Source organism: Uranotaenia lowii, chromosome 2 (assembly GCF_029784155.1).
Source record: "Uranotaenia lowii strain MFRU-FL chromosome 2, ASM2978415v1, whole genome shotgun sequence".
NCBI classification, from domain to species: Eukaryota; Metazoa; Arthropoda; class Insecta; order Diptera; family Culicidae; genus Uranotaenia; species Uranotaenia lowii.
Window position 1 is genome coordinate 252,213,675 of NC_073692.1, and position 21,080 is coordinate 252,234,754.

Consider the following 21,080-nt stretch of genomic DNA (forward strand, 5'->3'; position numbering starts at 1 on the left):
ATCCGAACTATTGATAGGTTTTGCCAACAAACGATGCATACGATTGTTTTCATGAAAACAAGCTTCAAACTTTACAAGCGTTTTTCTCGGTTTGCAGTTTTTACACATGGGACTCATATGCGAATAGGGGCAGTGCATCTGTCATCGTCACTTCGGCAGTAGTTCCATTTGCATACGAAAAATTAGCACTTCCTTTAGTGATATCCGAAATTTTGGTTGCTTGGGTTAATTCATATCTGAATTCTAAATCATAAATTGGAATCTGATACCTTTTATAGAGTTTATATAAAAAATTATTTTCAAAGCTTTATTTTTATTTTGCTTGTGAATTATCAGAATGAGGACTTAATTGATGTACATTAAGACGAGTTTCATTAGATTGAGGACAATATACTCTCTGGAGCCACCAAAATGTTGTTTGAACTTATTTCCATGCTCGTGCAATGCAATGGATAATCCTTGTGGTTCTTGAAATATAAAGCTAGTTGTAACATAAATTTTCGAAAATTCTAATGGGATAAAAAGTTACGCGTGGTACAATATTTCAGGCATGAAGCTAGAAACGTGTTATCTAAGGAATTTCGGATGCATGTTTCCATATAAACATCATATTTTATGTTCAACAAACAGTAAATTTATTTCATTAGTTTAAAATGAATAAGTTATGACTTAAAATTCGGCGTATTTTGTGTTTGGTATTTCTTGATGATGGCGTTTGATTATGACTCCAACTAGAAAAATTGTTATTAAGAGCATAAAGTTCAAAACTGGTGTTGTCATTCAGGTGGTTGGGGTACGTTTACGCATGATTACGGTAATTCAAATACTCTGATAGAAATCGTATTTTTTTGGTCCAACCCCAAAATATTGTGCCTCGCTGAACTTTTTATTCTATTGATAGAAAACTTCAAAACATGTTAGCTTTATATTCCAAAAATCATTCTGTGAAATCTCAATAAAAGACGTTGTTTAGTTTCTGAGATATAGCAGTTTGAATTTTAAAAGATAAAAAAGTTCGATTTCTGTAGAAATTACTGTATCTTAGGTCTTAGGAAGCTCAAATTTTGTGAAATAATAGCCTGATAATGTGACGAAAAAAAAACATCATCATGTGTCATGGAAGTTGAAAGTTAAAGTGACAGTTTGCGTGTTTCCGTTTCTCTAGAATTATGAACGGTATTGTAGACCTCATTTTAAAAACTGATACCTGTTTATGATGTTCTTATATGTTCTTTTAATGCTTTCATTTTGACAGTGAGTTATCAAAATAAGGACTGAACCGTTGCCTCAATTAAGATGAATTAGTTTCGTTAGATTGGAGACAATGTACTCTCTGGAGCCACCAAAAAGTTAATTCTAGTAATCTATTCTCTTAAACAAAAATAAAGTTAACTCTTTTACCCATTTGTAAATCATTCAATAGTTTTAAAACACGATTGCAATTTCTATTTTGCTAGATATTATGAATATATTTGTATTTTTAATTTGACTCATGCTTTTATAAAAGTGTCTTTTGAAAATGACGTTGATGATCTGAACAAAACAAATGATGAAATTTCCAAGTTGATGAGAATGATTTTTTGTATGGCAGTTTCAATAATAATATGGAAATATGCATGGAAGTTCGGATGAGTTTGAGTTTTTTATATGTTACTTACTATTATAGATTATCTGAACAAAACTTTGCATATCTAAGTTGGATTTTCCTTTCGTTCACAGATGTCTGACAGCTTCCTGTACCCGGGCTCAGTAGACTCAGTCCGGGGATCATTTTATCCGATTGCCGATGCTCTGGAAAGCAACCTATCTCCACCGAAGCGAGCTCCCAGTGGATTTTTGGGTGTTCGTGGCAAAAAGTGGATAGGTATTTATCTAGGAAAATATGCTTGAATACAAAACTAAAAGAAACCTTTCTTTTGCAGATCAAACGGAGGAATAAAAATCCAAAAGAAGCGATACATGTACAGAAAAAATACAAGCTCACAAACCGGAACATAAATCAATGACAATTTCAAAAGAATTGCATAAACATAATCTTCATCTACTGTTTGTTGCTCAAAAACATAATGATACAATTTGCAAATGGCCCCCTGAAGATACAGTTTGTATAGTTTAAATATAATTTTCTCAAATCTGAAACACCGAGGTCGTTTTCTATTCTTGTGTTATTGGTTTATCTGAACGCAATATAAAACACTAGAAAAATACACCGATTCTTCAAAACGCTGTGTCAATTGATTGCAACCTAGGTGAAATCTTATCATAATGTTATCATGAAATGATAAAATGTATAGACTGTTAAATATGGCGAATTATTTATTGGAAACATATCACATGAAAACGTAAAAAGAGAGAAGGAAATAAGTTTAAACTATCAACATTGTATTATATAAGTAACCATGTAATAAGCGGCAGAATAAAACAAAAATTACAGTTTAAAATTAACATTTCTTAGGACGAACATATCCGGATCACTGGTTAAAGGGAAGGTTTTACGAAAAGCATCATTTTATGATTTGGGTTCTCCTATGTGGATTAAACTATTTTTCAAATTTCGTTAAAAAATCTCGTAAATCGCTGCAATAATTGAATGGTTGAACAAAAGGCATACTTAGCTAACAAAGGCTCGATTAGAACGTTGCAGCAGTTTTTGCTAGTACTACACTGCCGTTCTACGCAAAAGTGTTTCATGTGACTTTTGGGTCATTTTCACTTTTTTTGCTGGAACTGCCTTTTTAAAATTGAACAAACAAGTACCTAAACATAAATACATTGTTCTGAACTTATGCAAATAAAACAATGCTTCCTTTCAATTGAATTGTACATAATATGTCCATAAAAAAAAAACAAAAATTGTAACACCCTGATTTATTTAGATGACTAAAATAAATAGCTAGAGTACTTTACTAAAATTTTTAAAACAGACATAATACCAGCTTTCAAAGAAAGAAAAACCTTAGGCTTATGACAGGTTTGCATAGAAACTCGTTTCTGTATGCTTTCAGATTTTATGAAAAAAATCACACACAAATTTTTCCAACTTCCAGTTTGCTGTAAGAAATGTTACTCTCAATCAACTTGAACTATTAGTTCTATTAAAATGATACCATCATGTCACCATCTACCGCCCAGTTAAGCGGTTTTTCAACTTCAAACATGTGTAATAAAAAAACGACGGCAGATTTTTATTCGCTTTCTTTTCTAATACATCTCAAAACTGCTCTACTTTGAAAAAAAAATTTAGTGGAATGCGAAAAATATACGCTTTTAAAAATAATTAACTAAACGTTAAGGTGTTCAACTGGCCCTATTACCGCCCACTCGACTTTTTCGAGTATCGATAATGTTTTCTTAAGGAAAAACTATCTAACAACACGGAAACTGTTCTTTTTAATATTGTCCATGTAACGAGCTGTCAAAACCATATTTTGGATTTTGAGAGAATACATTTTGTGAAATCTTTCCCGCAAATGTTGTACAAATTTTAACAAAGTGCGTTGACTGACAAAATGATGATTCCCGGCAAACAGCCTCAAGTAATCGGTTACTTTCAGTTTCGGTTTCTAACGTAATCAAACTAAATGCTTCTTACAATTTACACTTTTGACACAATACATGCGTTAAAAACAAAGAAATTGTGCGTGCAGTCTCGTTTGAACTACGATACGTTGCACATCGTGTGTGTGAGCTGAATTGAAATCTAATTTATTTTTCTTCTCTCCTTCCACACTCTATTGTCGAGCGGTGCAATGACCCACAACGATACACCAAGGTCATCGAAAAATGAAGTTCGAGTACGGAAATATCACGAAAATTATGCTGGGCCATATCTCGTTATGGCTGAAACAAATGTCGGGAATATATCTGCTGCGAAGATTGCTAAAAGTCTGGTGAAGAAATTTGGTGACGATTTTATTCGTGCTATGCCGGTTTCTAAAACCAAAATGAAAATTTTGATGCGATCGAGGGATGCTGCTAATGAAATAGCAGGCATCGGTACCTCAAATGAAGTGCGTTTTTTTATCCCCCAACGGCTGGTGGAGTGTCTGGGGGTAGCCTATATTGAGCCGGATATTTGTGATGAAGAATTGAAGTTTGCTAATGCTTACGATAAACGCAAGTCGAATCAAGTTGATAACCCGGAGATAGTTCATGCTCGTCGTGTGCTTAGAAAATTGGCTGATGATAAAGAGGAAGCCCTGTTTACGGTGATTTTTACTTTCGCTGGGCAGAATTTACCTACTCACATCGAGTTAAATAGAGTGCTTTATGCTGTTAAGCAATACATTTATCCTGTCCGCCAGTGTGGTAACTGCTGGCGCTTGGGACATGACAAAAAAGGATGCAAGAGTGCTAAACGCTGCAATCAGTGCTTGGATCAAGTGGGCGGCGAAGATCATGCGTGTGAAAATAGTGAGCCACAGTGCGTTAACTGTTTAGGCTCCCATCGGGCCAATGATCACAAGCTATGTCCGAAAATAATTCAAAAAAAGAAAACCGATAAAGAGCGGCGTGACACTTTTTCACAAGGACGTGTCGATTGGTTTTGTGGAACAAATTCAAATGATTCATCAAACTCACTACCTATCATCTCTCAACCAACAACAATATCCACCGTGGCAGTAGCTTGCCAAACAAATAATGCTGACAAGAATGGATCTAATCCTTCCAGCAAACGTCGTTATAATGTCGATTCGGACGATGAGCTTCCCCAACTTGAAGTTAACATTTCTGACGGGGTTTGCGATTCGATCCGATCGACGATTGAATCTACTGAGGTCATCGATATCGTTGCAGATGCTCTGGAAGTTCCTGAGGAAGATATTGAAACTCGACAAAAAATCCAGCAAATGGTTTTGGAGAGAATTTCAGATGTTGTTAGTGATAAAATGAAAAGCTATTTTGCTAATCTCAGATTATGAAAAAGACCACACCAAGCACTTTAACAACCACCGTTCCTCTGCAATGTCTACAATGGAATTGTAGAGGGATAAATAGTAAACGCTCATCCTTAATCCAGCTCATAAATACACATAATATCAATATTTCGCTTTTGAGTGAAACACATCTCGACAGTCACACAAACTTTAATCTACCGCAGCACACCATGTTTCGTAAAGATCACAGACGAAACTCGATGGGCGTAGCCATCGCGATTCGTTCAGAACTAAATCCCGTAGCATTTCCTATTGCACTGCCAGCGGATATTCAAGCCGTTGCCTGCCAGATCAAATACATCTCCGGGTTGATCACTATTGTATCTGTGTACATACACCCGCAAGCCAACATATCGCAGACTCAGTTTGAAAATTTTTTATCAACCGTTCCGAAACCGTGCATCATTGGAGGAGACTTTAACGCAAAACATCACCTATGGGGAAGCGAGCATGGAAACATACGTGGAGACCGTCTTCATCAAGCCATCGAAACATCTCATCTCGTCATTCTCAACAACGGTCAGCCAACTAGGTTTGATGTAAACCGGTCGTGGGGCGCAATTGATATCACGCTGGTTTCTTCGAGCCTTAGTTTGTGCTTCGACTGGGAGGTTTTGGATTCACCAAATGGAAGCGATCATTTTCCGATAGTTTTTCATTCGAGTACTACATGCGCGATGAAATTCTACTCTGGAATTAATGTTCGAAAAATCGACTGGGAACGTTTTGCCGGAAGCCTCGAGGAATCATTCGTCGAAAATGGAGAACCGGATAGCTTTGATGTCTTCTTTGAGCTGATTTGGCAAGCACTGCGCAGGTCCTGCCCATCAGTAAACTCGAACCACACCCGCCGAATACCGCAACCCTATTGGGACGAAGAGCTAACAGAAGCGAAGAAAGCCACCAGAGTTGCTTTCCGCGCTTGGAAACGGGAACTGTCAACCGAAGCTTACGAAGGGTACGCTAATACAGAACGAAGGTTCAGAAATTTGGTACGCGAGAAGAAGAGGAAAAGTTGGCAACATTTTTGTGATAGCTGTGATAGTTCTACGTCCCTCACAACCTTATGGAGGATGGCCAGAAGGTTCAAAGGACGCGGAGAGCCATCAAAAAACATCAGAATTTCGGACAATTTGGCCAACGATGTTTTGGACAAGTTGGCTCCCTCATCTGCCAAAAATCCACCCCCGGTTTTTCTACAATGTTCGTGTTGCTCTCAAACTGGTTTTCCATTCTCAGTATCGGATATTCAAGCTGTTTTGAAAACCGGTAAAGATTCGGCTCCTGGTTTGGATGGTGTTCCATATTCCGTCATAAATCGTCTCCCATGGGCGGCGCTTAGTCAGTTGCGAATAATCTATTGCCAAATTTTTGCTTCAGGAAGAATTCCGGAAAGCTGGAAAACCTATAAAATTGTACCGATTCCTAAAAGTGGCCATGATCCGATTTCTCCTTCTGCTGTTCGTCCAATCGCGTTAGCTTCATGTTTTCGCAAAGTGTATGAACTCATAATCAAAGATCGACTAGAACATTTCATCGAAAACAACAACCTGTTCCCTTCAGCTATCAACGGTTTTAGGAAAGGACGAGGAACAATGGATGCGTTGTTTCCACTGATTAACGAAGCTTCCTTAGCTTTGAAAAGAAGAGAGCATGTGGTGATATGTAGCCTCGATATCAAAGCCGCCTACGACAACGTGGAAATTAATGTTCTGGTCCGCGAATTACGCTCATTAACAGTCCCTGAATGTCTAGTAAAAAGTATCTTCCATCTGTTTGAAGAAAGGAATTTGTGCATTTCGAGTGGATTAGATTCAATATCTAGGACAACGTGGAAAGGCCTTCCTCAGGGATCTCCACTAAGTCCGTTATGCTTTAATGTTGTGATCAGTGGATTGATCAACAGTGTCCCTCCTGATGTGATAACCGTAAATTACGCCGATGACACAACAATTGCTGTAAGAGGAACCTCACTGGAGCATAGTTGCGAATCTCTCCAAAGGGCAGTGGATAGAGTTGTGGAAAATATTTTCGACCTTGGGTTAGAACTTTCGCCGACGAAATGTAAGTGCCTCCTGATCTCGACACAACAATGCGATAATCCTCCAGAAATAAATATCGGCGGTTGCACTTTGGAATACGTCAGATCCCTGAGGTTACTCGGCATGTACCTCACACGAAATCTGTCGTGGTCGTGTCATATTAGAGAGGTACAGAAACGTACAGCTCCGTATCTTAACTTTTTACGAAGCATATCGGGCCAGTTATGGGGAGCACATCCAGCAGCATTGTTAGTTATTTTTAAGTCATGTGTGAGATCAATATTGGAATACGGTTCCATATTTATGACGGAGTTATCACAAAAAGAAGCCATTATTTTGGATAGACTACAATGGGCAGGAATTCGAATCTGTTTGGGCTCCACAAAAACCACCCACACAGGTTCACTCGAAGTGATGGCTGGTATTATTCCGCTGCAACAAAGAAGAGAACTTGCGGTCATGCGTTTTGTAAATAAAAGAGCGTCACTCCTTTCTTGGCATCGACAATATTCCAGACCGATCTTGGACGGTGGCTTAGTGGCTACGGGAATACACCGCGCAACAAGAATGCTTAACGAATTCATTCCACTTGAACAGCCTCTAAATAATCTCCCATGCTACATGTTCAACCGTGAAGTTGTAAGAACAAAAATATCCATTGATCTCACTGTTAAACGGTTATGTTTAGAACACCAGAACTCATCGGCAGCTGATTTGGTGTCAAACTATCTCTTGGAAGTGTATGCCAACGCGAAAATCTTGGCAACTGACGGGTCGAAAGATATTCAAGGCACAGGTTATGCTGTGGTAAATAACTTTGGAACACCTGCAGAAGGGATCAAACTCGACAGTAAAGCATCCGTTTATATGGCAGAGCTTCTGGCAATCAGGCATGCTGCGAAAATGATCGTAAATCTTCCTGTTGCTCAGTATATTATTCTATCCGATAGTTTGAGTTGTCTCACGAGCCTGCAAAAAATCAACATCAATCAAAAATATCCCGTTGCTTGGTACGATATAAAAGAATCCATTCTTGAAGGTCAAAGAATGGGGTACGAAATCCATCTGATATGGGTTCCGTCTCACAGAGGTATTCCAATGAACGAGTTGGCAGATCAAGAGGCGAAAAGTGCGTGCATCAATGGTGGTACAGCAGATTATATTTTAACATCATTCGACATCCAGTTTCCGATTCGGCGTACAACAATGCACAAATGGCAAGCAAAATGGAATTCAGGAACTAAAGGACGTTTCTGTCATAGCATCATCTCTAACGTTTCGCTCCAACCATGGTTTAGTAGCTTGGATCTCAACCGCAGACAAATTGTAATCCTTTCCAAATTAATATCAAATCATTCACGACTCCCTGCTCATCTCACTAGGAATGGTATCCTATTGGATGCTACGTGTAGTTGTGGCGAATCCATCGCAGATCCTGATCACATTATCTTCGCATGCAGCAGATTTGAAAATCTTCGTAGACCTATTTGGCGAATTTTAATGAAAAAAGGAATTCCACCCGATATTCATTTGATACTAAAAAAGAAAGACATTGAATTATATAAAACGATAGCTAATTTTGTAATTGAATGTGAAATAGACATGTAAGTAGAACAGTAATCAACACTTGGCCGGTTATGTTATAGAGGTAAAGCCAATAAAAAATTTAAAAAAAAAAAAAAAGAAATTGTGCGTGACCGGTAATTAGGAACCCACACTTTTATTTATACACCAATTACCGCCCATCGCTAAAGGCTTCAAAAAACAACAACTATTGAAAAAATCGAAAATTTTCCGATGCAAATCTATTCTACAAAAATCAAACTATTGCTTCAAGTCGATTGTAGGACAAATAGGTACTATTTAGTAAACAAAACCCCTTTTTTCCCTAGGAGCACAGTTATGCTTAGTTCGCTAACAGGCGTCGAATTCAATAATTTGACCGGAAACGAAAAACCAAATATTTTATTTCTGGCTATAGTTAGCATAATTAAGTGATGATTTTTCAATGAAATGGTCGAACAAAGATGCCGACACAGAACACAGGTCTTATTTTTGGAGAAAAAATTCCAGTTTTTTCGTAATACACACAAAAGGGTGATTTTGGGCGGTAAATGGTGTCTGGGCGGTGAATGGTGACTTGATGGTACCTTAATTCAAACGAAAAACTGAAAACATTATTCAAATTTCAATCGCATTTTTCTCGACAGCACGTTTCTTTTCACATGAGACAATCTTGCTTGGAACGAAAGTGCAACATTACGTAAAAGTATGGAAATTGTTTTAATTTTAAATTGAAGCCTAGGTACTTATGAATTTAAATATTTTTAACCCAAAAATGAAGATTTAAATTCCAAATATTTAGCCGTATAATGACGTTGTACAATGTACAATGTCTACAATAGAAATCTATATCCAACTTGTCCTTGACTAGACTGCAATGTTCTTTAGAAAATAATGCAAACAAATCTTCTAAATCTGGATGTTAAGGTGACAAAATGGTTTCCGAAACATCAGTCTTATAAGTATTAAGAAAAAAAATCATTTTTTAATATATTTTATCTACTTTTCGAGATGTGTTTTATCAAGAAACACACACATTAATTTTCAAGTATATGTTTATCAAGAAACACTGGTTAATCAAAATGATTATATAATAACGTAGTGAAGTTATCAACATCAAGATTTAAGGAAACAACACAGTTTTCTTCATGATTTTCCAGAATATACGTTACAAACATGTTTTTTTTTTAAATTATGAGTGATATACGCTTTTTTTTTTCTTATTATGAGTGATAAAGTTCTGCTGCTCTTAAAATGCTCCATAAATAAAGGCAAGATTTTTTGTCATTAAAAGTAACAACTAGCGACAGTTGAAACAAAATTGAAAATTTAACTAACTATCGATAACTATTTGGAGCTTAGGGGAAGATTTGTTCGTTACTAAGTATTGTTTGTTAATTTATATCACAAAACGAATATTGGCGATTGTCATTCCTTCAATTCCTTTCATTGTGGATAAAAAGATCCAACTGAGAGCTGGTTAAATTGGACGACAAAAACCGTTCCAACTGTATGAAGTTTTCATTGACGTTGTTGGTTTGCGGTTTTCTTGACCGGACTCCGTCTGGTTGTGTTTCTGCTTCTCGATCTGCGATTATTACAAAAAAAAGTTTATCAAACAAATGACTAGATATGATCACGATGTTACCTATTCGTGCCCGCAAAGTTTCTTGCTTGATGATAATCTCGTTGGTGATGTAGGCCTCTCGGCGGATTTGGTCACGCAATTCCTGCGACATGTCCGGTATGCACCAACGCACCAAAATCATCACAACGGCAACAATGTTCTAAGCAGCGTAAAATGTATTAATTATTTTCTTTGTAATTCACTGAATACAAATTCCGAAAAAAAACTTACTTCGAAGATAACGACGAACGCCAAGCGCGCCGCCATGATCAGCCAGTACATGGTTGTCTTTTCGTATGGATTAGGTGATCCGGGTGGCGCTCGGAAATCCGGATACCGACAAACGGTCACGTTGTACTGAGACTGGTGCGGTTGGCTGCCATCTTGAAAATCCCGCGTATCGAAATAGGCTAGGGTAAAGTTCAGATACCCACTCAGCGTGCCATCGGGCGATACGGTCAATCGATAGATCAGCTTCGGAATGAAGTCCGAAGTAAATGCTATTATGAAGCCCTGCGGAAAAGTAATGATAAACATGCACAAATTCGCACCAACATATCTAGCGACAGCACCCTGCAGAGGTAGGGTGTAACGTTTGTTGATCAAAATTAAGTATTTTGGCTATAAGCACCCAGAATATGAGAAATAATATTGAGCGTGTGGAGCTATTAGGAACAGAAAACGACAGTGCATCGATAATGCAGGCAGCGCCGTCAAGAAAATTTCGGCACGCTGCACAAATTTCAAGTCAAAAACGGTCACAGGATGACGATGACAGCTGTCAGAAAACGGACGAAGGCGAGCACATTTATTTTTTCATTGGAACGCACCACACGGGTTGCGAAAGTGCGCGGCAACAAAATTTAAAAAGAAACGAGCGCGAAGCAGCCATTTCATCCATCGCGTTGCGGAACGACAAACCCGACGGAAAAAACCCTCTAGGAGGGCAATTCCGACTTGTCGGCTCCATCGAGGAACCGCTCGCGTCCAAGCTTGAGCCAGCAGCGCGAAAACGGAAAACCCTCCTAGAGGGTTTTTCTTTTCATTCCTCGATTTCGTGTCTTCGGCAATCGAATTGTAGCCGTGCGATTGGGATTCGGGCATCTTCCGGATCTGTAGCTGGCAGAAACTGAGCCGCACCATCGGCTCAAAGGCATTTGTTCGGTCGAGCTAGGACCGCTTCACTCATCCGAGTTATCGGTGTTGGCCGATTCAGTGGCTGGTGCCATTTTCCGACAAGCAGTGGTCGAACCGAACATCGCGCTGGGCGCGATTCGAACATCAATCGGCAAGGTGGAAAGACGCCTCGGAACCCAAGCTGGTACGTTGGATTGGGCGCCAGGCTTGATCGAGAATCGTCGGAGAAAGTGTTGCGGTGATTTAAGGTGGACCTGACGGGTGTCCCATTGATGTGTCAAGTGGACCAAACACATTGGGCCTTGAGGTCTTTACGCACGCACCACGCACAGACTGCTCGCGAATGCTTGTCTGGGTGCGAGTATTCTTCCGGTTGTGACGCTGCCGCTCACGTCGCTTGGAGGATTCCAGGCACTTGGGTCCCAAGAAACAAGTGCCGTGAAAGGAAGGAGGAACGAGGAATTCGGGTCGCTGGTACGCATCGGCATGCCATCAAGATGCCCTGGTGCATATTCCGTGCGGCGATATCACCGAGTGAGCAGCTCAATGTAAGTAACCCATTTTCTCCACTATTCTGGGGTGCTCGGCATTAAGCCATTAACATCAGCCGATTCATGAAATTTCGTTTATTCTTTGTTGTGGCCACAGATTGCGCCACTTACCATTCGAGGGTCTCACTTGCAACAAGGGATCTAAATCGAATATTCAAAACTGAAACGAAACAACCCTTGAAAAGAATGACATGCGATCCTGAAAATTTAAATCAACATTTTTTTCTCAAACCCCCTCAAACCTTTTCACTTTCTAGCCGGTGTGCCATCCCAAATTATGGACTCCAATTTAGGGACGACATTTCGAAGGCGTTTAGTTCGAATTATGAAAACTGAATGTTGTGCGTGAGACTCGGTTGAGGTGTCAGAAGTACTGGTAGAAGGCAAGCGTAAAATTTCTCAAACGAGAATCACCGACGAACTCAGTTTTCGATTCTCTGAAGGGATTTCTTAAACGCATCGCGGAGATTTTAAGAAAGAGAACCGAGAACCTCCGTAGAGAATCTGTAAACCAATACGACAGAGCCAACTTAAGGCTTTTGCACAGTGCATTAGTACCTAATAGGTAAGCCGTTGAACAAACAAAATAATGTGACAGCCCCATGTGACATGACATGAATAGGGATAAAAATCCCAAGAAAAAAAATTGCCATGCTCGTAAGATTAAAATTTTAACAACAATTTGAGAAGGGAATTGTGATGAAATGAGGTAAGCCTGTCAATGATCGAATTGTGATTGCAACCGAACCCACATGTTAAGTGCGGTTCAATAGGGTTGAGCAATGGTCCATTGAAGATCGCGGAGACCAAGGTGTTGAAAACCATTTCTTTTAGTGTAGTCCTTTTCAGGATTATCTTTTAAACATATTACGGGATGAAAATCCCAGATAGAACCAATGAGGAACCATTAACCTAAATTTGATCAGGAAGTCAATACTTACGTTGGTTATAACGCTCAGTTTTCCAATACTGTCTAAAATGCGATACCATATTCCGATATCTCTCACTCTTTGAGATACCGGTCGCCGATAAAAAGTGAGCAACTTTTTCGCGTCTAATCTCATCTCGAGAATATTGTTCAGCAATGCAAATACCGGAGCGAGTGGAAATGCCGCAACAAAAATTGTCACAAATCCATACTGCAGTACTACAAAATAAAAATAATACCTATAATTTGTCTGTAATTCTCGTTACTCGGTAACGCCTACCCATTTCAAGGTATTCTGGAAAAAGACCTCTCGAGCCCCATTCCACAAGTTTCAAATCCTTCACAAACCGCTGTCCTTTACTTTTGAGTGACTGATTTCGTTGCTTGCCGATTCGCACCTTCAGCGAGTTCAGCCAGCGATAGAAAATGGGAAGGGCCATTTCAAGAACAGTATTAACGGTTTGTTTGCCTATCATTATTATGCCTAACTGAATGCACAGTTCCATTAAACAGCCACCAAATCCACACTGGAAGAAATAAAAACATTGAAATTCTCTGTAGCATGATAATACTGAACAATTACCTCTTCCTGCCTGAAATTGAAGAATCGATTGTAATTGCCTGGATAGCCAATAAACTTTCCCTTAAAAAATGCGATGTAGAAAATGGATGCATAGTAGTTGACAAATTGTAGCAAATAGATCTTCAACGTAAGCGAGTCATCGAATTCAGTCTGTGTTCTCAGCAATTCTCGCTCGGTCAGCCATTCCGCCAAGTACGTATACATCCAATTGAAGACGACAATCAAACTTAAATTAATGGTGGCCGCAGTTGCTGTTGTGAATAGAATGGCCACTGAGGTAGTAACATCATCACCATAAACGCTTAAGGCGGCTAGGACAGACATCCTGTAGAGCACCACGGCCAGCACAGCAACTATGGCCAGAGATACCTGGAATATAAACCATTAATGAGCCTATAGCTAAACGAATTTACTCGAACATACCAGTAATAAAATTATGGAGAAACTAAGTATCGTTGCCGGTAGCTTCATACGCCAGAACGGAACCTGAGGTTCTTCGGTGTTGGTAATTGCGTTCACTTTTTTACGCTGCACGTGAGCTAGCCTTGCCAGGTATTGCGGCCTTGGGTGCTCCTCGTGTACATCGAATCCGGTCAGATCCCAGCGATGGGTAATTTCGGCAGAGTAACGTTTCCAAAGTTCGAGAAAAAGTGTTGCTGGAAGGAAAATTACACAAATACCCAATTTAATGACCACAAAGCCATTTTTTAAATACGTAAGTTCTCGGAAAACTTTGCAAAGTTCAAAGGAAACAAATTTTAGGTTTCAAGTTGATCACTTACCCCAAAAAGACATAAATATAGCAAATAGCACCGTTGTTGGGTTGTCGAATAAGTACGTTACTCGGGCATGTAGACATGTTTCGTTCAGTTGCCAATAATCACACCAATGATCACATAAGGGACACATTTTTATGTCGTTATCTTTGGAACAAATTTCTTCGCTGAAAAATGAAGTAAATGATTTTTTAAACTTTCAGATATTATAATGAAAACTTAACTTACCTTGGCGTGTGGTATTTTAATGTTTTCCATGAATAAATAAAACATATTATTCCTACGATTGATGCCATCAGTAGCATGTATGTGTAATAGCCGAGCCATGCGAAATAAAGTCCAATTTTGACACCAAAATATTCTTTGATGTAATCTAATGGTTGATATCGGTACCACTTTGAAACCGCTGCCCATTTATTATACAACAAATGACGCATGCTTCCAGGAACATTGATTTCTCCCTGTATAATACAATTATCTATTATAAAACCTAATATCATATTTAAAAAACACAAACCCACTCACATCGTGTAACGGATAGGCAGCAATGTAAACTTCTTCTTGAATCAATCGTTCAACACCAAAGGCATAGTCATTTCTCGAATCGGTGGAAAAGCGCTTGCGATCCAGAATAAACTGCACAATTCGCGATCGAACTGCCGCCGTGAAAAAACATGCTTGCTTAAGGTCGAATCTGTAAAACAAGAAAAATCAACAAATTTCATGACAGCTGCCCAACATGAGTTCAAACTTTTGTCTTACAAATATTCCTTATCCCTACTGTAGACAGCCGTGAATCGGTGAGATCGAGGTGGGAAATATTTCTCTTCGATCAAAATTCGTCGTGCTACTTTTCCGCTAAAACCTTTCAAGCGAGACACGAATGATGTGGTGCGTGATTTGACTCCAGCCATTCCCGGAATCTGAAAATCAAAGCATTGTTACTAAACGAAATCGAAATTTTGTATTGACACGTAGTTATTTAACTAAAGCGAAAATGACAATCACGGTGTAAATTAATAAAACATACTCTACCATAACGGGCTTGCATTCTTAGAAGGAACCTCCAGAATAAACAAGTAACAATTTGTGCTCAGATTGAGGAACCGTCTGTTTCCATGTTAGTGTTTCACCACAGCCATCGATTAGATTAATTTCATTCAATCCAAATAAAACCAAACAAACTTAGTTAAACTGATAATCTACGGTTACTGGAACAAAAGTTAATTATAAAATACAATTGATGAGTGAAAAAAATTTTATGCGTGTTTGTTAAGTTTAATGAGTTATATGTGGTAAACTTATTAATTCTAGCTTAAAAATTAGCAAAAATTCACCGAACCATCTTTAGAGCCTATCTATATAAAGTTGGCAAATATAATGTTGTATTATTTGATAAGACAAAAACTTTACATTTTGGTATACACATAGCTGCTTGAATATACTACATCTGAAGCAATTGTGTTGTTATTTCGTTTTATGTCAATGCATTTTTTATTTTACATTTTGTTAATATGAACTGTTTCATTAATTTTCGAAATCCACATGATAAACTCAAATTGAATAGAAAAATGTGATGCAAAATCACTTAAAAGGAATGAATTAGTTCTCGGAATCAAATATTCTAGACCAAATGATTCAACGAAACTATGTTCGAAATGTAAAGATTGCAAACCTTATGCGAAATGAACTGCGCTGCACTCTCCAATCTACTAAGTCTACCAGAATTTCTCACCATGCATAAGGACTGAAATGTGACGCAAAATAAAAGTCAATAAACTATAGAAACACAAAACGATTCAATTAGAGATGTATGAAACAATTCTGCAACCAGTCACACGATATTAAAAAACTTTCTCGTTACCGCATACCTCTTTCATGGGCATTCGAAGTTTCAAAATTTCGGCATATCTTCTCAGTACCTCGAGGGGGGCATGAATCTGTTTAAAATGGGAAAACGATTAGAATAATCGTTACTGGTCTAATAATGCACTATCCATACTTTGATGAAGTGAATTTCATTTTCGATTGTTTCCCTTTCCAGTTCTAAGCCATCCAACAGCAGATTGTTCTCAAATGTATCTCTTTTAAGTTGCTTGGCTTCTTCCAGGTGTGCCTGTTCATCCGTTGGGTCCTTCCATGCTAGTACAAAGTCTACCGAACGAACGCCATCGGTAAAATAGAGGGAATTATTTACCGAACTGCTTTCACCATACGGATTGCACGGGCATGCATTTTCCTCGATGTGTTCTTCAACGGAAACCGAGACCGGCTCAGTTTCGTTCTGGGTCATGCTTCTCACATCAACGCGCGCTTCCATGTCTTCCTGGAGATTCGTGGTTGAGCTGACAGATTTACTGTCATCCGGTCTGAAAATGTTGCAACAAAGTGATTTGGCAAATTAAGCGAGTGGGTAAATTGGCCTCAGTACACCTTTGTTATACTCACTTGATTGTATTCATCTCAGTCGTTTCTTCTCCTTCGCCATCGTAAAGACTTGCCATAGACATGGCCTTGAGATCGCCTTCCAGCGATCGGTTTGAGTTCCGCGATGATAGATCCTTCTTAGCTTTCGTTTTTTTCCGACTGTCGTTAAGTGATACATAAAATTCGTACCTATCTTTGTCTACGGCGAGAGCATCCTGTTCCTGGGCGTGTATATCGTTGTTCATAATTTTATACCTTCGTTTGGTCTAAAATATGTTGAAACCTTCGTTATCATCGTTTATTTTAGCGGATACGGTTGGCCGACTCATTGCATATTTTCCAGATTTCTTCACTAGCAACAACTTGATCACAAAGGTGGAAAAGCGATTATTCTAAATTTAGCCTTTCTTAATAAGCCAACCTGACTCGTCGTAAACACATGGAACAGAAGCAGGAGCACATTGATTACGTTTTACCTACCTAATGAAATGCTAATAGAACACTGGAAGGCTGAAAACACTAATGCTATCGGCACAGATTATGATATTAGCACATTTTGATGAATGGCCCTAAAATCTGGGGATTCCAACTTCGCAACTTCCCACACATGACACATTCGCGATAAATTGTTGCCAGCCTGCTTCATTTTGTGCTATACAGAACAGACATACTAAATTTCATTAAAAAACCATCAAATTCACGTTATTAATTCCTTTTAAAGTAATATCGTAAAACGGACAATCGAATTAATTGAGAACAGATCTCATATGTGCCTGTAAAAGCCTTTTTTTTAAATAAACATTCGTCAGCAAGGGTACATATCACTGCCGACGCCCATGGAACACGTGGCCAGCTGATTTTTATTTTGACACCGCTTTTCGCTTATGTACTAATTATGTACCGGGGGAGCTGGATGACAGCGCTCATATAAAATACAACGTGAGTGCCGGGCCGGGATCTCGGCCCGTTTTCCTCGGACAGAGTTACCATTTGTGAAATCCTTCAAAACTACGGTGGGTTTTTTGTTAACTTACATAATATATAAAATATATTATATTTTAATACAATTTTGTGAAAGAAAACTGTCGAAAATCTTTTGCAACGTTTTCTTTGCATGCATGCCTATTTCGTGCGGAGCTTGGAACGTTGGAACATAAATCGTTAAATCGATGAATAAAGAACAAGTTCAAGTATAACAATTTTGAATGACTGGGTACCCTAAGGAATGTTTTCACTCCGTTACTGTCAGTGAACGTAATCAAAACAGATAATCCTGCAGAAGATTTCAACATTACAGCGATGGCATTGCATCGAAGTTTGCAATTGGTTAAATTAGCCAGGTAAAAGAAATCTAACTCTTAAATTTCAACCGGTTAATTTTGAGTTGCTTTCAGAGATCCGCTGGTGCTGCTGCGTGTTTCGTCGTATTTTTCTACCATTGAGTCACCATCGAAACAACTCGGACACTTGAAGATCAGCGAACCCTGTGTTAAACGGTTGAAGGAAATTTGTGACGAAAAATCATTTTTGCGTATTACTATTGAAGGTGGAGGATGCTCCGGTTTTCAGTACAAATTTGATATAGACGACAAGATTCTACCGGAAGATCTGATTTTTGGGGAGCAGAATGCTCGTGTTGTCATAGATGACACCTCTTTGGAGTATGTCGATGGATCTACTATAGATTTCCATACCGAGCTGATTCGTTCCGGTTTCAGAATCATAAACAATCCCAAAGCAGAACAGGGTTGTTCCTGTGGGGCATCGTTTTCTATCAAAATTGACTAGTTTATTTCCCCATATGATCCTTATGTTTAGTTGTACTTCGTTACGTTTAATGGCTTTAGGATAGTTTTAGTAAATTAAACATATATTAGCAACTGAAAGGGCATATCAACTCGTTTATCGGATTCTTCGAAAATACGCAGTTTTCATCTAATATCATATGTTTTCATATTTACAAATTACGGAAAAGGTTTCACCACCCAGGCGTTTAGCAAGCCATTCGTTTTTAACAACTGCCAGCTTCAGCGCTTCACAGGAAAACTTGGCATTCAGATTTGTGTGTAGAGCTCTAGCCATCCCAACGATTATGATCAGGTCACTCACGTTGATCATTTCACATAGTTCTATGTAACAAAGTGTTTAACACATAAAATAAGAACGACATTTTTATGGGAAATGCTTGAGCACAAAAAAAACTTACCTGGAGTAATATCGCGGAAATCAAGACACGGTCCGTTCTGTTCATTGCCGAGTATTTCCAGCATACCGGTGTTGAAAGCCTCGTTCAGAACATTGCATTCAGCACAACATTTCTTAACAACTTCTTGCAACTCTCTGTACGTAATATCGTTTAGAGCAGGTTGCGTATTGGCGCAAAGATAAACCTTCGTTTTGCGTAGCAACAGTTCGCGCGCCAACGGTATGATTCCTAATACTATGTCTATTCCTGAGTTATCTGTAAAAATAGTCGCACACTTGTGTGAAGAATTCTGAAAAAAAATGAAATAATGTTGATTGAAAATTTAAAGAGCTTTTCAAAATAACAACAAAATTTGCACACCCACTTGCATTCTTACTATCCATTCGTCCAGACAATCAACCAGCCAGGGTCTTTTCTGGATACGTTCCAATGCTTCATGCAGGCCGAAGTTCGAATCACTTTCGAGAATCTGGGACACAGCTTGTGCTCCCCAATCAAACATGTTACCTGCAAGTGAACAAATTTTCTTTACATTACTAACATTAATGGTTTCGTTTGTTAAAAAACATTTCTTATTGAGAGTTTTGTCTGAAAAAATTTAAAAAGTAATCAAACATTCTATTATTCCATAAATAAACGAATCCTATTTGATTGATTTGTGAATTAAACAGCACAAGGGGTGATTGAGTAATAACACACAGCTTACAGGCTTTCCATCATACGGTAACGACACTGTATATCTACTGTTAAATTTCTAAATTGAACTGGTCAAATATTTCTAATTTATTTTTTCCGACATTTTGTATCGCTATTGTATGCGTGAAAATAATGAACCACCGTAATCTAAATTTCCCATGAATGCAAATACTTTTATCACGTTAATTTTGACCGCGCGTGTTATCTTAATTTCCTTGATACCAGATAAAATTGGCAAACATTACCAGCCAGCACTCCTTTGACTATTTCTATCCATTTATCGTTGGAACCTTTAAGCTCGTCTATCTGTTGGAGACGGGCGCTCAGCTGTCGAATGGATGCATCATTTTCTATCTTTTTCTGCTCCTTCCATGGGTCATCGAAACCATATGCCCGTAATGATGATTCATTTAGCTCCAACAGTACCCTTATGGATAAAACATGGTTGCTGAAAATAAAACAAGATTCCATCAAGTTGATACTCAAGAAAACACTCCAAACGTACTTACAGACTAGTATCGCCGTTTTTCAGTGCTTCAAGCTGGTCCAAATAATGCTTTCGGAATTTGGCTGCCCGCTCCGTTGATGTTGGGTCTGATTTCTGGCTTTTGGCCGCTTGTTGCTCGAATTTCGCCACAAGTCGGACAAAGCAGGCAAACCAATATTCTCTCGCTTCCGCATCTGTGGTAAGATCTAGAGTATCTGGACAGTAGCTATCATAATCCTGTAGCAGTTCAAATCGTCCAGTTGCGTTCATTGTTTCACCGGTTCACTAGCTTTAAAATCAGAATCGGGATCAGAATTGTGACCCTATGTTATACAGTGTCCTGAAGTCCAGTTTTCCGTTCGAAAGTTTTGCAACAAAAAAAGATATCTTTCTGCCTGGAAGCCACAAAAACAAATTAATGTCAGAATGTTTGTTACCAAAACTGAAACAAAACAGCGACTGGAAAATGCTTGTGTCAAGTTAGGAACAAAACGTTTTCATAGCTAGGAACAAAACATTTCAACCACTGCTAGTCAGTTTTGAAACATTTCACTAGACTAGCGCCATCTATGATTCGCTAGAAAAAGCTCTGCTATAATGTTTTTAAACTTTATTTGGAACCGACTTACACGTTTCTGTTATTGTTATTGGATAGAATTTTTATAAGACATAACTAATGAACTGAAGAAATACTTCTGGGGCCCTTCAGATACCACGCGGACAGAAAAATGAGATTTTTGACCCTCTCGTCTCCTACCGTAGACAAGCGAAGACAATTTTTTTCAACAAAAAAATCAATTTCAATGTTTGAAAAATGTTGCTCAAAAACCTCGATAAACTCGTAGCCACTATATCAGGAGTGTTCTAGAGACTGTCCCGAACAACCCAGTATAGGTGGCACTACCAGAACTAGGGTCAGAGACGAGTTATAGGGTTTCAAAGTTCAGTATGCAGATTTTTTTGAAAATAAAAAAAGAAATGCAATTTCAATTTTTGAAAAATGTTGTTCAAAAACCTCGATATAAACTCGTAGCCACTATATCAGGAGTGTTCTAGAGACTGTCTCGAACAACCCAGTATAGGTGGCACTACCAGAACTAGGGTCAGAGGCGAGTTATAG

The 21,080-nt window shown here is 38.6% G+C and overlaps 4 protein-coding genes across 6 annotated transcripts in view; 2 read left to right on the forward strand and 2 right to left on the reverse strand.

Annotated features, from left to right (window-relative positions):
- Positions 1 to 2,441, forward strand: part of LOC129749771 (tachykinins) — a 34,641-nt gene extending 32,200 nt beyond the window's left edge. For both annotated transcript variants that reach the window (XR_008738159.1, XM_055744845.1), the window contains 2 exons: positions 1,720 to 1,864; positions 1,923 to 2,441. Coding sequence is in view for 1 of the 2 variants with exons in the window: in XM_055744845.1 (XP_055600820.1) it covers positions 1,720 to 1,864; positions 1,923 to 1,939 (162 nt within the window). In the remaining variant the exon portion in view is untranslated. The remainder of the gene's footprint in view (positions 1 to 1,719; positions 1,865 to 1,922) is intronic.
- On the reverse strand, positions 645 to 17,218 carry LOC129749769 (anoctamin-1). Of its 2 annotated transcripts, XM_055744842.1 has the most exons (16): positions 17,052 to 17,218; positions 16,593 to 16,837; positions 16,147 to 16,513; positions 16,016 to 16,084; positions 15,820 to 15,891; positions 14,907 to 15,067; positions 14,670 to 14,838; positions 14,373 to 14,605; positions 14,151 to 14,311; positions 13,792 to 14,024; positions 13,369 to 13,737; positions 13,066 to 13,312; positions 12,799 to 13,004; positions 10,401 to 10,682; positions 10,191 to 10,329; positions 645 to 10,130 (listed from the first exon to the last, which is right to left on the reverse strand). In XM_055744842.1, exons 2-16 carry the CDS (start codon positions 16,814 to 16,816, stop codon positions 9,979 to 9,981), a joined length of 3,084 nt encoding a protein of 1,027 aa, XP_055600817.1. In that variant the 5' UTR covers positions 16,817 to 16,837; positions 17,052 to 17,218; the 3' UTR covers positions 645 to 9,978. The 2 variants fall into 2 exon arrangements, with proteins under 2 accessions (XP_055600817.1, XP_055600818.1); XM_055744843.1 differs by lacking the exon at positions 15,820 to 15,891 and having other exon boundaries at positions 17,052 to 17,217.
- Positions 17,219 to 17,759: 541 nt separating this feature from the next.
- Positions 17,760 to 18,457, forward strand: LOC129749772 (iron-sulfur cluster assembly 2 homolog, mitochondrial). The gene is made up of 2 exons (XM_055744846.1): positions 17,760 to 17,911; positions 17,966 to 18,457. Exons 1-2 carry the CDS (start codon positions 17,871 to 17,873, stop codon positions 18,357 to 18,359), a joined length of 435 nt encoding a protein of 144 aa, XP_055600821.1. The 5' UTR covers positions 17,760 to 17,870; the 3' UTR covers positions 18,360 to 18,457.
- Positions 18,453 to 20,387, reverse strand: LOC129749770 (4'-phosphopantetheine phosphatase). The gene is made up of 5 exons (XM_055744844.1): positions 19,983 to 20,387; positions 19,719 to 19,921; positions 19,142 to 19,284; positions 18,778 to 19,066; positions 18,453 to 18,700 (listed from the first exon to the last, which is right to left on the reverse strand). The coding sequence occupies exons 1-5, from the start codon at positions 20,228 to 20,230 to the stop codon at positions 18,513 to 18,515; spliced, it is 1,071 nt and encodes a 356-aa protein (XP_055600819.1). The 5' UTR covers positions 20,231 to 20,387; the 3' UTR covers positions 18,453 to 18,512.
- Between the last annotated feature and the right edge of the window lie 693 nt (positions 20,388 to 21,080).